This window comes from Mus pahari, chromosome 23 (assembly GCF_900095145.1).
Source record: "Mus pahari chromosome 23, PAHARI_EIJ_v1.1, whole genome shotgun sequence".
Classification (NCBI taxonomy): domain Eukaryota; kingdom Metazoa; phylum Chordata; class Mammalia; order Rodentia; family Muridae; genus Mus; species Mus pahari.
The window spans coordinates 3,092,191-3,108,087 of NC_034612.1; the positions used below are offsets into that span (position 1 = coordinate 3,092,191).

Genomic DNA, 15,897 nt, shown 5'->3' on the forward strand with positions numbered 1-15,897 from the left:
TAACACTCAGGGAAGGCTGGCTAACACTCAGGGAGACTGGCTAACACTCAGGGAAGGGTGGCTAACACTCAGGGAAGGCTGGCTAACACTCAGGGGAGGCTGGCTAACACTCAGGGGAAGCTGGCTAACACTCCGGAGGCTGGTTTACACTCAGGGGAGGCTGGCTAACACTCAGGGGAAGCTGGCTAACACTCAGGGGAGGCTGGCTAACACTTAGGGAAGGGTGGCTAACACTCAGGGGAGGCAGGCTAACACTCAGGGGAGGCTGACTAACACTCAGGGAGGCTGGTTAACACTCAGGGGAGGCTGGCTAACACTCAGGGGAGGCTGGCTAACACCAGGGAAGTCTGGCTAACACTCAGGGGAGGCAGGCTAACACTCAGGGGAGGCTGGCTAACACTCAGGGAAGGGTGGCTAACACTCAGGGNAGGCTGGCTAACACTCAGGGGAGGCTGGCTAACACTCAGGGGAGGCTGGCTAACACCAGGGAAGTCTGGCTAACATGCTAACAGAGGAAGGAGCCGATGGATGCTCCAGCTCAAAGGCTGAGAGGGTATTTCATCAACTAGTCATTCATACAGCTTTCTGCTGCCCACACCAATGGGCCTGGCTTTCTTTTTGGAGTTTTAAAAGTGAGTTGGTTTGAGGACATTGTGTTGGTATGTGTGTGTGAGTGTGCATGTGTAGTGTGTGGCGTGTGTGGTATATGAGTGTGTGCATTCATGTGTGTGTGGTGTGCTATGAGTGTGTGTGGTATATGAGTATGTGCATTAGTGTGTGTGTGTGGCATGCTGTGTGTGTGGCATGGTGTGTGTGTATGTGTGTGTATGGTGTGTGGTGTGTATGTGTGAGCTTGTGGGGTGTGTGTGGTGTGTGAATGGTGTGAGCACAAGTGTGTGTGGTGTCTGTATATGAGTGTGTATATGGTGTCTGTGAGTGTGTGTATGGTGTATATGTGAGGTGTGTGTGCATGAATGTGTGTATGTGTGGTCTATTTGTGTGTGGTATGTGTGTGATGTGTGTATGAGTGTGTGTGGTGTGTGTATGAGTGTGTACGGTGCCTGTGTGTATACGGTATGTAAGTATGTGAGTGCATGAGTATGTATGGTGTCTGTGTATGATATGTATGTATGTGGTGTGTGTATGAATGTATGTGTGGTGTGTGTGCATGGTTTGTGTATGAGTGTGTGTGATATGCATTTGTGTGTGTGACTATGTATGTGCACATTGTGGCTGCTGAGGGACTTGATCGTGAGTGATGCTGACTTGGGTCCAGAGGAAGGGAGAACCTCCTTGGTCACCTGACTAGAGAGAGGAGAGACTGCTAAGGTCAGAAACAGACAGCATCTGCTCCTGTTGTCCCACTGCAGTCGTTCCTGCTTCTCCTGGGACCTCCCAGAGGGAGAAGGGGAGCAGTGAGGGAAGGTGACTGTTCCCACCACTCTGACAGGGGAAGGTGAGCGCCCCCCAGACTCAACCCCAAAACAAAAATATGAGGTGGGGGCATGCCTATAATCACAGCAACTGGGAGGATCAGGAGTTCAAAGCCAGCCTATATGGGATAGAAAGGCCGAGGCTAGCCTGGGCTACATGAAACCTTGCCTCCTCTCTCCTGACACCCCAGTCACCACTCCCCAAACACTGGGCGTGGTGGCACACACCTTTAATCTCAGTACTTGGGAGGCAGAGGCAGAGGAATATCTTGAGTTCAAGGCCCATCTGGTCTATATAGAAAGTTCCAGGCCAGTCAGGGCTACACAGGGAGACCCTGTAAAAACAAAGGAAACCAAACAACAAACAAACAAACAAACAACTAGACCCACGCGTATGTTTTCTGCTCAGATATATTTGCTCTGAATAGTCATCTTTGCAATGAACATTTACAAGACACTTGGGCAACGTGAAAAAGAGAACACCTTGGGCAGGAGGAACACGCCCCCCTCCTGCCCACCCCCAACTCCGGGACACCAGGAAACACTGCACACAGACACATCGGCTGGTAAATGGAATAAGTACGAGGCACTCAGAACCACGCGCACGCGCTCAGGAGGCACGAGGGGGGGGGGCGGAGGGAATTCTTGTGCTATACTCCACACTGGTCAGTTACGAAAATAAATAAGGATCAGGAGGTCCGGACCTGGCTGTGCTAAAATACCAACCTCTGCACCAGCAAAATCAACTTTTATCTGGTGGCCTTTCTTACCCCTTGGGAAGCTGGGGACCAAGCTGGAAGCTACACGGGGCACTCCTTTCCCACTGCCCTGGGCATAAGTGGGTTTGAAGCAGTGTCCGTCTTCCATGGAGACTACAGGGCTCTCTCTCTGTCCATCCTGCCCCGTGTGGGGGACAGAAGTTCTGATTCAGGAGGTGTGGCCGAGGGGGGGGGAGGTCTCCAAAAGCCCACAGAGTGGGGCTCAAGGCTGAAGGTACCCTCTGCAGCTGCTTCAAGCCATGTATGTCTCCTCTTGATAAAATCCCACTTGCCATGTCTTGATTGCCCCAGAGGCTGCAGGTCCTGGGGACAAGCTTCCTCGATGTATGCGCATTTCTGCTGCACCCCGGACTGCTTCACTAAGAGACAGCGAGCGGGTACGAAAGCTCACTCAGGATCAGCATGTGGATCAGCAGGTCTTGGTATGAAGGTGTAGAGGGAACATACTCAGTCCCAGCCTTGGCCCCAAGCTCCCCATCATGGAACACAGACCAACCCCACCATGGGCCAACACCCTGGCTCATCCCTCCTCTCTACTGAGTGAACAAAGTGCTTAAAGAAAACCCAGCCTCACTGAGCATGACTTCTATCAAGCCTGCAGGCTTCTGAGCCCAGATCACCGGTGATGGCAGGGAGGTCTCCCAGGGTGGGATAGGAAGGGTTAGGCTCTCATCAAGAGCTCTGGCTTCTGCCTACAAACACGTCCAGGATCCCTAGCGCATCTACAGGATGCCTTTTCTAAAGAGAGTCTCCTGGCAGCGGATAGAGAAAAGTTGGAAAGTGCAGGGAGTTAGATCGAGGACTCAGGCAGGGCTGAGTCAGAAGCTGCTGCCAGGGCCACGGAACAGACCTCAGGTGAGAAGGATACATGGAGACATGCTGGTAGCCCCTCTCCCAAGCCAGTGGTTCTCTGAGGGGCACACAAGCCGTAAAGGGACATCAGAGTCACTTTGGAAGAAGCGGGGAGTGAGACCTGGTGGTTTGAAGGCAGGGGTGATGCTCAAAAACATCTGGGACTCTGAATGTGAGCAATGTCTACGGGGACAGCCTGATCCAAGCCAGCTTGGCAGGAACATCCTGGAACATCACTAAAGGCCCTTCCTTGCTGGGTGCAGAGGAAACCCCACAGGCCTCTCCTGGACAGATGAGGAAGGAACAGAGGAAAGGAAGAAGGACAACAGAGCCAGAGGCTACCTCGACCCACTCACAATCCCAACTCCCAAGAAAGGGGGATATCCCAGACTTGGGCAATCTTTGGTCAAACAGGAAAATATAAGGCTGAGATGGGTTCTTCTCTACCCCACTGCTCAGTGGCCAAGGGTAAGAGCATGGCTCTCTTCACAGAAGTCCACGCTGGTCCACAGACACCAGGACCCTGTGCTGGGCTGATGGGGGGGTGGGGTGGACGACAGCAGATCCTCACTTGTTCTCGATTAGAATCTGCACCTTATGCACGAGGTCCCGGGCGAGCTGCAAAATCTGCTTTGCGTTGTGCCGCTCAGCCATTTCTGAAAGAGGAGAAACACGGGTGAGCAACTTTGCCTGTCTGCCTCCGGGGAGATCGGTCCAACTCCTGGTGTGGACTTTAGAGTGTTTGTGCCACAAAGTGACTCTGGGAGGAGACGTGCACCTGCAAACCACGACTTCCCCATCTGTGGCACAAGGATTGTAACATTGTAACAGGAAGCCTTTTTCACAATACCACCATGGAAACAAAGAGACTGTGCTGGGTCAGACTGTGTTTGGAGACCCTTTCCTGCAGGCAGAATGTCTATGAATATTTTACAAGCCCATGTCAGGCCGCCACAGGACACATCTGTAGTAATCCCAGCACTGGGGAAGCTGAGGGAGAAGGCTGAGTTGAAACATAGCCTGGGATACATAGCAAGAGTTTGTCTCAAAAACAAAAGGTAATACCAGGCACGTAGTATATTCTTAAAGACCCCATGGGAATGATGAAAGCCACGGATGGTGGGGAAGAGAGAGGAAGAAATCGCGAGCCACACAAAATGCAAAGATCATCCAAGTTTTGCATACGGTAGGATAATGCAGAAGCTTGACTTTATCACTGAGAAACCATTTCACAAAGGGAAGATTAAAAAAAAAAAAAAAAAAAAAACCCACAGTTCTTAAAGCAGCTGCTGAGTTACCCCTAACACTCCTAGCAAGCTCTCGGGGACACGGTGGGATTATGCGATCATTTGGAGGGGACCTCAGCAGCCACTGAGCAGCTGTCAGTTGGACACACACTGCTGGTTGCAGAGAGTACTATGTTCTTCCAAGTGGTGTTCAGTCTAGACAAAGCCAGGTTCTTTTTTTTTTTTTTTTTTGAGGGGGGGCTGCTGGGATAAAAGCAAGTACAATGTGAAAGTCTGAGGGAAGTGGGGATGGGGGTGTGTGACCTCATCAGGAGGCAAAGCTATGCAGAGACCGAACAGTGTGTGTATTCTACGGCCAGGGACCGCAAGAGGTGAGGGGTTCCCTTTGGGCTGCGTGTGTCGGAGACTTTCTGAGTGGTGAGGACCAGACGAAGGTGTGACACGGTGTGGACCTCCCTCCTTGCCACTGGGAACTTGGGCTGCATGGGGCACATGTTGCAGAAAAGCTAAGGGTGGCCTGGACTGAGGAAGTTTGGGAACCTGGAGATGCTGAGGCAGGAGGATTGCGCTAAGATGTGGATTGCTCTGGGCTTTCTATCACATCTTCAAACTGAACCAACAACAAAGGGTGCTTTGTAAGTTAGAGGACAATCACGCGGGTGCATACTGCAGCCCTGAAAAAGAGTCACGTGCAGATAATTTTTGAAAGAGTAGATACGACTGGATTCTGTAATGCTAACAACAGAAAATAAACAAGCAAGGAAAAGAAGGGGATGGATGAATAGGCGACAGGCAGGGTCTGACATGGCCCAGGCTGGCCTTGAACTTAACTATGTGCAGGGTACGACCTTGAACTTCTGATCAGTTGAGACTCTTTTTTTTTTTTTTTTTCAAGTTTAGTTTAGTTTTCTGAGAATTTCATACATCAGTGTTGTATTTATATAATTTTGCCCCTCTCTGTCCCCCTACAACTCCTCCTGTATCCCTCACCTTCTTTTCAAATTCATGGCTAGGAAATAATTATTATTGTTCCATATGTGTCTGCCTATGTGCATGTGTAAATGAAAGAGATGCCCTGAACTCCACAAGGAACCACGGAAGACCATGGATAGCCAAAGCAACCTAGGTCAGAAAGGATAGCGCTGATGGGGTTAACATTCTGCATCTCTGGATATGTTACGGAACCATGGCTATAAAAACAGCTTGATCCTGTCACAAAAACAGATAGGAAACCCGTGGAACAAAGCAGAAGACTCGAACTCTTGCAAATAACTGCAGCTGATAAAGACGCAAGAGCAGACACGGGAGAAAAGGTGTCTTCAAAACATGCTACTGGGAGGCCTCAGTGTTCACATGCAGAAGAATGAAATTAGACCTGTTATCTATCGTCCTACACAGAAACTAACTCCAAATGGATCAAAGACCTTGTGCTGGATAGTTTTATGTCGACTTGACACAAGCTAAAGTCATTCTCCATTAACAAAATGACTCCATATGATCAGGCTGTAGGCAAACCTAATTAGAGGCATCTTCCTAATTAGTGATGGATGAGAAGGATCCTGCCCACTGTGGGTGGGATCATCCTTGAGCTGGGGGTCCTGGGTTCTATAAGAAAGCAGGCTGGGGCTGGAGAGATGGCTCAGTGGTTAAGAGCACTGACTGCGCTTTCAGAGGTCCTGAGTTCAATTCCCAGCAACCACATGGTGTCTCACAACCATCTGCCATGGGATCTGACATCCTCTTCTGCTGTGTCTGAAGACAGCTACAGTGTACTCATATACATAAAATAAATAATTCTAAAAAAAGAAAAAGAAAAGAAAAGAAAAGAAAAGAAAAGAAAAAAGAAAGAAAGCAGGCTGAGCAAACCATGAGGAGCAAGCCAGTCAGCACCCCTCCATGGCCTCTGCATCAGCTCCTGCCTCCAGGTTCCTGCCCTGTTCGAGTCCCTGTCCTGACTTTCTCTGATAGTGAATAGTGTGAATATGGAAGTGTAAGCCAAATAAACCAGTTCCCCCACACACACACACACCCGAAGTTGCTTGCTCTGCATGGTGTTTCTTCACAGCAACAGGGACCCTAACAAAGACAGACCCCAAAGTGAAACTCGAGACACTGAAGCTTCTGGGAAAAAACAAAACAACCAAAAACTATGAGGAGATCGGTGTAGGAAAAGACTTTGTGAACAGAACTCAATTGCTTCAGAACTAAAGGCAGTCGTTGGCCAGTGGGACCTCCCAGAACTGAAAAGCTTCCCTACAGCCAAGGAGTCAATCACTCCAGTGTAGAGGCAGGCCTCAGAGTGGGATGGAATGTTTACTGGTAATGTCAAGAATATAGAAAGAGCATGCACGCACAAAAGACTCAGGAAAACCAACAACCCAACTTTAAAAAATGTGACTGAGAACTGGACAGAGTTCTCAAAAGGAGAGACAGCAAATGGCAAAGAAAAGGTCATTCTTAGCCACTAGAGAGATGCAAAGCAAACCGACTTAAGACTTCCATCCCATCCCCCACCCCTGAACCCCATCTGAATAGCAAAGATCAATGGATCGACAGATAAATGCTGGAAGGGGTGGGGGCTGGGCTCATCCAGGTTGCTGGGAGTACAAACTGGCCCAGCCACTCTAGAAACCAGTCGAGAGCAAAATAAATCTGCCTCATGACTCAGATGTACCACTCCTTGGCATATGGCCAAAGGACTCAACACCCTACTCTACAGACACTGGCTGGGCCCTCAGACACTGGCCGGGCCATCAGACACTGGGCGAGCCATCAGACACTGGCTGGACCCTCAGACACTGGTTCAGCCATGCTCACTGCTGCTGTATTCACAACAGCCAGGAAACAAACCATCTACAACCGATGGAAGATGATGCGAATATGATACCCCTGATCTTCTTGCCTTTATTTCCAGGGTGGGGACTGCAGCTGTGTACTGCCACATCCCGTTTACATGGGTGCGGCTGTGCCAGGCTCCACAGATGCTGGGCAAGTATTCTAGCAATGGACTCACATCGGCTTGAGGAGTATTTATGTTGTGTTTAAGGAGTGCACTGTGGCTTCCTGGTTCATTTCTGGTGCAAGTGAAACTCACAGCCCACCAAAGTTAATTTCAGAGTTTTAACAACAAACATTCCAGAAACACGTAAGGTGGTGACAGAAAGGAAGGGAACAAGGAGACAGGCACCACTGTTTGGTAACCTTCCTAGTAAATCAAAAATCAGTCCTAGATATAAAAATTGTAGTAGATGGCCAAAAATCCAAAATTATCCCAAAAGAAAAAGATGACTTGAAAGGAATCTAGGACTGTTCAAAGTTTGGTCACAGGTGGGTCTCTTCTTTATCTAGAACTTTCTGTATAAAGTTTTAGGTTAAACCAAGGGCCTAGTGCTTGCTAGTGCTCTGTGATGGAGCGGCTACCCAGCCCTGGGTTTTAGCATTTAGTTAGAGCTCAAGTGGCAATGACAACAGCAATTACCTGATGTTTACTGGGCCTCTCGAGGGCACAACTACCTGTAAAGGGCTTTTGCATAGCTCATCATCAATTCTCTAGACTTCCCTTGAGGGAGGAGGTGTTTGCAACATTGTATCCCTGAAGAACTGAGACCCAGGGATGCCATTTAAACAAGGCCGTTCCCAATGGACAACCACTCCAAGAACATCCCAGTGCCAGGTTTTCCCTACTCATGAACTTAGTGGGGTTGACCCTGGTGTTTCACAGATGACAAAGTAGATGCTCAGAGATTGGGCAGCCCCTCGCCAATGGGCACAGCTGCTGGCCAGTGGTGGAGCCAGGAACTGCCCCAGAGCCTCAGCCTAGAGAAAAATATACCCGGGACGTGTTGAGATTCGCCAGGTTCCTTGATAGAATGACAAGGGGGGCATCGGGGACTGGGGAGATGCTTGATGGGTAAGGGCCCTTGCTGGGCAAGCGGAGAACATGAATTCAGGTCTCAACACCCAAGTGTTAGGTGCATGCCCATGTAAGCTATGGTCCAGTACTGTGGAGGCGGAGGGGTGGAGGCAGTTGCTGCTGGCATCCGGAGCCCCTAGGGAGTCCCGACTCTGGGGAGCCCCACCCCTAGGGATCCCCGCCCTGCCCACGCCCCTTGGTACCGTTGAAGAACTTGATGATGTCAGTGAAGTCCATGTTGTTCTCCAGGATGATGTCCCGGTAGACCTCCACCAGTGCCAGCGCGATGAACAGCACATAGTGGGCGGAGGACACATGCTTAGCAGCCCAGATAGTTTCCCACACGGAGAAGACGTCATCATAGACCAGCTCTGTGGGACACCAACACGCATGCACACACATAGGAGCTGGTCCTGGAAAGAGTGCAGGGCCTGTCCTCCCTAATCCTCCCGGCAGAATCCCACTTCCCTAGCTGACTGTCCCAGCCAGACCAGGTGGAACCCAGGCTGAGGAGGCAGGAGACCGGGACCCTGCCACCCAACCCTGAGTCTCCCCATCTGTGGCCTGGGGCTAAGGTTCCTGTGTGAACAATCTGAGGATATGTGGGTTTGATTGGCATGGGTCTGCCCCTGCCCTACTCTCTGTTACTGTCCTTCCCGCTGTCTCCAGGGGCACTCACGGATGGCTCCTCAGTGGCCTGTGCATATAAGCAAGCTGACTGCCGCCTCAGCCTAGCAAGGAGATGTTAGAGCCCTTAAGACAGTGGTTCTCTCAGGACAGTGGTGGTGCACACCTTTAATCCCAGCACTTGGGAGGTAGAGGCAGGCGGATTTGTGAGTTCCAGGACAGCCAGGACTACACAGAGAAACCCTGTCTCAAAAAAACAAAACAAAACAAACAAACAAACAAACAAACAAGACAGTGGTTCTCAACCTTCCTAAATGCTGCATCCCTTTAATACAGTTCATGTTGTGGTGACCCCCCCAACCATAAAATTATTTTTGTTGCTACTTCGTAACTGGAATTTTGCAATGTAAGTATCTGATATGCAGGGTATATTTTCACTGTTGCAAACTGAATGTAATTAAAGCACAGTGATCATTCACAAAAATATGTAATTATATATTGTGAAATAGTTCTTTGTAATTACAAATGTGAAACTTTGTCTTGAAGCACTGGTATAGCATAGGTATCCGTGTTACTATAACAACAGTAAGCTACATTGCTACATTTTGCAACAGTATGCATAAAAAGCCAGTATCAGTGCCAATGATGATATTGCTTCTTCCGTTCCCAAGACCATCAGAAATATATATTTTCAGATGGTCTTTTGCAACCCCCGTGAAAGGGCTATTTGACCCGCCCACAAAGGGGTCGAGAACCACAGGTTGAGAAGGGTTGCAACCTTTCACTCCCCAGCCAGGGGCTGTGGGCTAGGGCTGTCCCCCTCCGGCCTCTCTGCACCTCAGCTTTGCATGGGGCCTGCTGGTTGCAGTAAGGGACCAGAGATGAGATGGCCAATGGGGCTGCAGAGTGTAGGGCAGGTGGTTAACACCATCACACACACCAGGTGTTCCTGAAACCATCCTCGGTTAGCATAATGGCATGCATTCAGAGGTGACATCCTGGTTCAGGGTGAAATGTGCTCAAAGTCCTCACAACTCAAGAGTTTTGGGTCTGTGCTAAGCCGGGGTTGGGGGGGGCGCAGATGGGAGGGACTTGCCCCCAGAGATGGATGCAGCCAGGCTTGAACCCTGGCTCCCCACTTTGTGACTTCTTATTGGACTTCTTAGTTTTCTCACCTGTGAACAGGATCCTGGTGTGTGTGTGTGTGTGTGTGTGTGTGTGTGTGTGTGTGTGTGTAAGTGTGTGCATTCTTGTGGAGGCCTGGTGCTAATGTTGTTATTCTCTGTTGAGTACCACCTTAATAGACAAAGTCCCCCACTGAGCCCAGAGCTCACCAATGTGGCTGGACTGGCCAGCGAGCTCCTGGGGCCAGCTTGCGTCTGCCTCCCCAGTACTATACCACAGACACACATGGCTGCACTTGATTTTTTAAATTGCTTCAATTATCCATTCAGTGTGTGTGTGGGGGGGGTCAGAGGACAACTTGTGGGAGTCGATTGTTTCTGTTAACCAAGTGGGTTCCAAGTATCGAACTGCGGTTGTCTGGCCTGATGGCCAGCGCCCTTACTGTCTCACTGGCTGCCACATCTTGCCTTTCATGTGGGTGCCAGGGATTCAAACTCTGGTCCTCCTGCTTATGCAGCAGCACTTGAATGACTGATCTGTGCCCCATTCCCCCGAGGCAGGGAGTTCATGGCCCCTACTGCACAGTCACTTTTCGATGAAACTTGTGCCAAGATGAACAGATGCCCTTCCCTCGGGGGTCCTGTCAGCCTCCTCCTCCTCCTCACTCACTCACTCACTCAAGAAATCCCACGACAAGGATTCTGGGGACAAGGCGGAGTCTGTACCTCGTTTGAAATCCAGCAGGAACCAGCGGTAGCAGAAGTAGAAGTGGGTGTAATCGCCGTTCTGATGCATCAGCTCGAAGAGCTCAGAGTCCAGGATCTGTCGGAGGGAGACCAGGTCCATCAGCACCAGAGGGGACAGCGGGATCCGTGGTGCTGCACACCCACCTTGCGTGCCTGTCGGCGCTCAGCAGCCGGGTGCAGTTAACAGTGAGCACTCAGAGAGGATTTACAATGTTCAGCCTAGGGCCCGCTCAAGGTCAGGGGCAGCAGGTCAGAGACCGAGAGACAACCTTGCACCCACTGGGATGGCGGAAGTCAAAGTGACAGACAGTAACAAGTGTTGGTGAGGCTTCAGAGAAAACAGAACTCTTGTCCATGGCTGCTGGGAATACAGAGTCATGCAGCTGCCATCTCTGCTTCCCCAGCACTGGGCTTACAAAGGCACACACACCACACGGTGCTTGGCTTTCACAAGTCCCGGGGATCTGAACTCTGGTCCTTTATCTTGTGCTAGGTCACATCCCTAGTTCTCCCTGTATCTGTTTCTATCTCTGTCTGTCTGTCTTTCTGTATGCCTTCTCTGTCTTCGGTGTGTTGTTTGTGTGTTGTGTGTGTATATCTGTGATGTATATGGTGTGATGTGTGTGTTTGTGGTGTGTATATGTGTATATGTGGTATATGTGTGTTTATGCTGTGTAGTATGTGTGTGAGGTGTGTGGTATGTGTGTGTGTAGTGTGTAATGTGTGTATGTGTGTGTGGTGTATGGTGTATGTGTGGTGTGTGTATGTATGTATGCTGTGTACTATGTGTGTGTGTACACTGTGTGTGGTATGGTGTGTGTATTTGTGGTATGTGTTGTGTGTGATGTGTGTATATATGTATGTATGTGGTGTATGGTATATGGTGTGTGTGTATGTGTGGTGTATGGTGTGTAGTGTGTATGTGTTTGTGGTATGTGTGTTGTGTATGTGATGTGTGTGTATATGTGGTGTACAGTATGTGTTTGTGTTGTGTATGTATGTATGTGTGGTGTGTGATAGGTAATGTGTGTATGTATGTGTTTGTGGTATGTGTGGTATGTGTATGTGATGTACACTATGTGTGCTGTGTATGTGTGTTTGTGGTGTGGTGTGTAGTGTGTGTGCACTGTGTGTGGTATATGTGTGTGCATTTATGGTATGTGATATGTGTGTGTGTGATGTGTGGTATGTGTGTGCATGTGCACTGTGTATGGTATGTGTGTGTGTGGTATGGTGTGTGTGTTTGTGATATGTGGTATGTGTGTGTGCGCGTGTGCGTGCGTGTGAGTACCAGAAGACCATGTCAATTCTTCCCTCCTCTCTTGTGGACTCAAGTGCTCATGCTGAGGCTGAGGCTCTTGGTAGCAGTTACTTTTACGCTGATCCACCTCACAAAGCCCTGATTCTTCTGCCTTTTGTATCCAGAATATTTGTTTTGTTTTATTTTGGTTTTGTCTTTTTTGGGATCCCACCGAAGCAGCAGCAGCGAGAGCTGCCTTGTGCTTGAGCACAAGGTCCCTACCATGCCTAGAGCTCCGGCCTGTGTGGATTCTCCCACAGAGCCCAGCCTGCCTCTTGTGCAATCTGATCGGCAGCGGAGGGAAACAGACTGAAAGAACACTGGCGTTTCATCTTACTGCACTCAACATGAGTAAGGTCAACAGAACGACCAGCCAGAGTTGGAGGGGACACGGTGTCGGTGGGAATGTAACGCAAACCCACCGACTGTGGAGAACAGTGGGAAGAACTCTCAAACTACATCTGACTCATGACCCAGCTGCGCCACGCCTTGGCTTTACCTGAAGGACTCAGCACCTGACTGACTGTATAGACATCTGTCCAGCCATGCCCCCTGATGCTCTAATTCACAGCAGCTAGGACCTGGACACAGCCGACACATGGATAATGGAAATACAGCATATATCCACTACGGGATGCTGTTCAGCTCAACAGAACAATGAAATCGTGAGCTTTGATGGTCAAGGGATAGAACCAGGGAAGATCATAATAAGTGAGGTAAACCCAGACTCAAATAGACAGACAGACAGACAGACAGACAGACATGGTATGCTCTCTCTCAGCTGACTCTCCTAGCTCCAGAGCTTCAGATGTGAGCCCACAGCCTCAGTCACTACAGAACAGGAACAGAGAGGGGAATAGTGGGGTACAGCTGATCTGAGGGGGGATGGTGAAAACGGGGGTCCCGAATCAGGGACAGGAGGGAGGCAAATGCAGAAGAAGGGGGTCAAACAAGCTCAAGGATGTCTGAAAAAGTCACAATGTGTCGTGCTATTGGCTAAGTACAATAAACCGGGCGCTTTAGTGCAAGCACTCCGAGAGCTAAGCCACACCCTCAGCCTGAAAACGGCTCAATCTGAAGCCACTCCGCCATCCTCCTTGTCTTCCCCCAAAGTCAGGGCAGGAGGCCTCCAGGTCCTACCTGGATCAGAGACCTCATGTTAGCGAAGTGCGTATCCATGGCACCTCCGTGGGGGAAGTTTTGGTTCATCCTCTTCATCAGCTCCGTGAAGCAACTGAAGGCCAGGGCCTCTGGGGACAGCACCAGACCACAGGTTAGCCAGGCCACAGTCTCAGGCACCGGAGCTCCTGAAGAGATAGTGTAAGGCCCCACAGCAGCGTCCACAGCCACGTGAGAGGGAGGCGGGCAGGAAGGGCCCAGTGGAGGCCACTTCCTCAGGTGCTCGCCAACCCTTAGTGGGTCAAGGATCTCTTACTAGAGCCACTAAGAAAGAGAAACAGCTCCTTCAGACATAGACGCTTCCTTTTAAAGACCCCCACTGGCTGTGACGCAAAGCCCACACTACCTTGTTGGCACCCATCTTATCCCTTCAGAGATTCCACCCATTCATGGAATTTCGAAAGTAACTGTCAACCTAGCAGGGGTTTTGGTTGATGGTTTGTAAGGAATGGTCAAACTCCCTTGGCAATTGTGGCCCGGAATACCTGTTGACTTAGATCAAGAAAGCAGGGGCCGGAGAGATGGCTCGGTGGCTAAGAACACTGGCTGTTCCTCCAGAGGACCCAGGTTTGATTCCTGGAACTCACATGGCGACTCGCAACCATCTGTAACTCCAGTTCCAAGGGATCAATCACCACACCCTGACTGCATTTTACAGTCAGGGGCTGGCTTATACTGATTGACGTCTGGATACCGAACCGCCCTTGTGTTTCTGGGATAAGCCCTGCTTGGCCACGCAATAATTTATATCTTGTTGGATTGAGTTATTTGATTTTTTTTGTTTTGGAGACTTTTTGCCTTTATATTCACGAAAGGTACTAGTGTGATGTTTCCCTGGAATGAGTCTGCCTGATGTAGACATCAGGGTAAATGTGAGGTGAGGGCTGGCATCGCCCAGGGAGCTGGTAACATTCCAGTTCTCTTGTTTCTCTTTTCATTCCTTTCCTTCCTTCTTCCTGCCACCCCTTCCCTCTTCCCAGACTCACTCCCTCCCTTTATCCAGGAAAGAGCCTGTGAAGGATTTATATTCCTTTGGTAGACTTCATCCTGAGACACTGTCTGGAACAGTTTTACTTTGTTCTCACTCTCGGTCAAGCAGTGGCTCAGCCAGGCCAGCCTCAGCGCCAGGCACGGTGGGACACAAGGACGTCTCACGCCGTTGGAGCTGGGATGTGTCCACCAGGCAGGTCTGCTATGCCTCTATCCTGACCCAGTCCATGGCGACACAAGGTGAAGTTGACCCTTCCCCTCCTATAGGTCAGGGAGGGCACACTCACCGTCATCTAGGATGACCAGCAGCGGGGCCAGGAGGTCACACATGCCCTGAACGTAGCCGATCTCGATGTGCTGCCAGATGTAGCTGCAGGAGAAATGGGGCACGATGGGTGCTATACACCCTGCCTCCCCACACAGCCTGCCCTCTCCTTGCTGCTTTCTCCCATCTGGTCCTCCATCCTTCAGCCTGATGTACACCCTCAGTGTCACCACACATCCAAGGTGTAGCCATCAGGGCCAATCTGCCCATGCCACCCCTCCCCATCCTACACATTACCCTTCCCCCACAGCACCCCCGCCACCCCAACCCCCTGCTGCAGCCACCTGCACATGATGTTCCTCAGCTTCTCCAGGTTGGCGGCTGTGAAGTACCAGTAGCTGCGGTCACACCTCTGCACGTCTTTCTCGATGCGGTGCAGGTTCACTGTGTACAGGTCCAGTAGTTCTGGCTGTGGGCGGGAGGAGGAGGAAGATGGGGATGCTGACCCCCCAAGAACCACTTCCAACTCTCACTTCCCATCCCTTCACTCTGGGGTTCGATTCATTCTCTCTCTGTTTCCTGGGAAAGTTAGGCTGGCTTTGCATGATGAAAGAGTATCCTTTTGAGACTGGGTCTCAGGATGTAGCCCAGGCTAGCCTTGAACTCATAATCCTCCTGCCTCAATGCCCAGAGTGCTGGGATTACACACACACACACACACACACACACACACACACACACACACAGATCTGCATCAGAGAGAGAATATTAAACAACTACACTTAATGCAATTAAAGATGATGCTAATCTGTCAACTCAGTGCTCAGACTACAGCAGGAGGATTGCTGTCAGTTTGAAGCTGGGTTACAGAGTGAACTTAAGGCCAGCCTGGGATACAGAATGAGCATGAAATAAAGTAAAGACATCAAGACTAGAGACAGGAACCTTGGTATAGAATCTGGGTCCCTTTGCCTGCAAGACTTTACTGACTGAGCTCTGTCCCCAGCCCCTCAAATAGAATCTTAAAAAATTGCTGAAAGGGAGAAAAGTCATCTTTAAGTGAATAACTGTTAGACAAGCTCCCCGATACCAAAGACAGACTTGGAAAGAGAGTAGAGTCTTTGAAGGCAGGTACTCCTCGCCTTGTGATGGGGTTACTCTGAAGAAACTCAGAGGTTGCAGTAAAGTAGGTTTAAAAAAAAAACGTGCAGAGTGCACCTATCCTGTAAGCACCCCAGCTGTCGGCAGTGTCCCGCAGAGAGTCAGAAGCTCCCGTGGGATAGTGTGGCCCAGGGGAGCTTTAGCATGGGTGGGGTATGGGGGTGGGGTGGGGTTGCCCCTTTCTGCATGAAGAAATCATACCACATTATGGTGCAGGGGAAGATCTGGATGTCAAATTTAAAGTCTGCTTCCTGGGCTGGACAGATGGCTCAGCGGTTAA

General features: G+C 50.1%; 1 protein-coding gene across 2 annotated transcripts in view; it reads right to left on the reverse strand.

Annotated features, from left to right (window-relative positions):
- Window positions 1–1,826: 1,826 nt before the first annotated feature.
- Window positions 1,827–15,897, reverse strand: part of Sgsm1 (small G protein signaling modulator 1) — a 63,378-nt gene continuing 49,307 nt past the window's right edge. For both annotated transcript variants that reach the window (XM_029533634.1, XM_021222688.2), the window contains 6 exons: window positions 14,801–14,925; window positions 14,479–14,561; window positions 13,163–13,272; window positions 10,702–10,798; window positions 8,428–8,595; window positions 1,827–3,720 (listed from right to left, as the gene is read on the reverse strand). In XM_029533634.1, coding sequence (XP_029389494.1) covers window positions 3,632–3,720; window positions 8,428–8,595; window positions 10,702–10,798; window positions 13,163–13,272; window positions 14,479–14,561; window positions 14,801–14,925 — 672 coding nt within the window. In that variant the 3' untranslated portion in view covers window positions 1,827–3,631. The remainder of the gene's footprint in view (window positions 3,721–8,427; window positions 8,596–10,701; window positions 10,799–13,162; window positions 13,273–14,478; window positions 14,562–14,800; window positions 14,926–15,897) is intronic.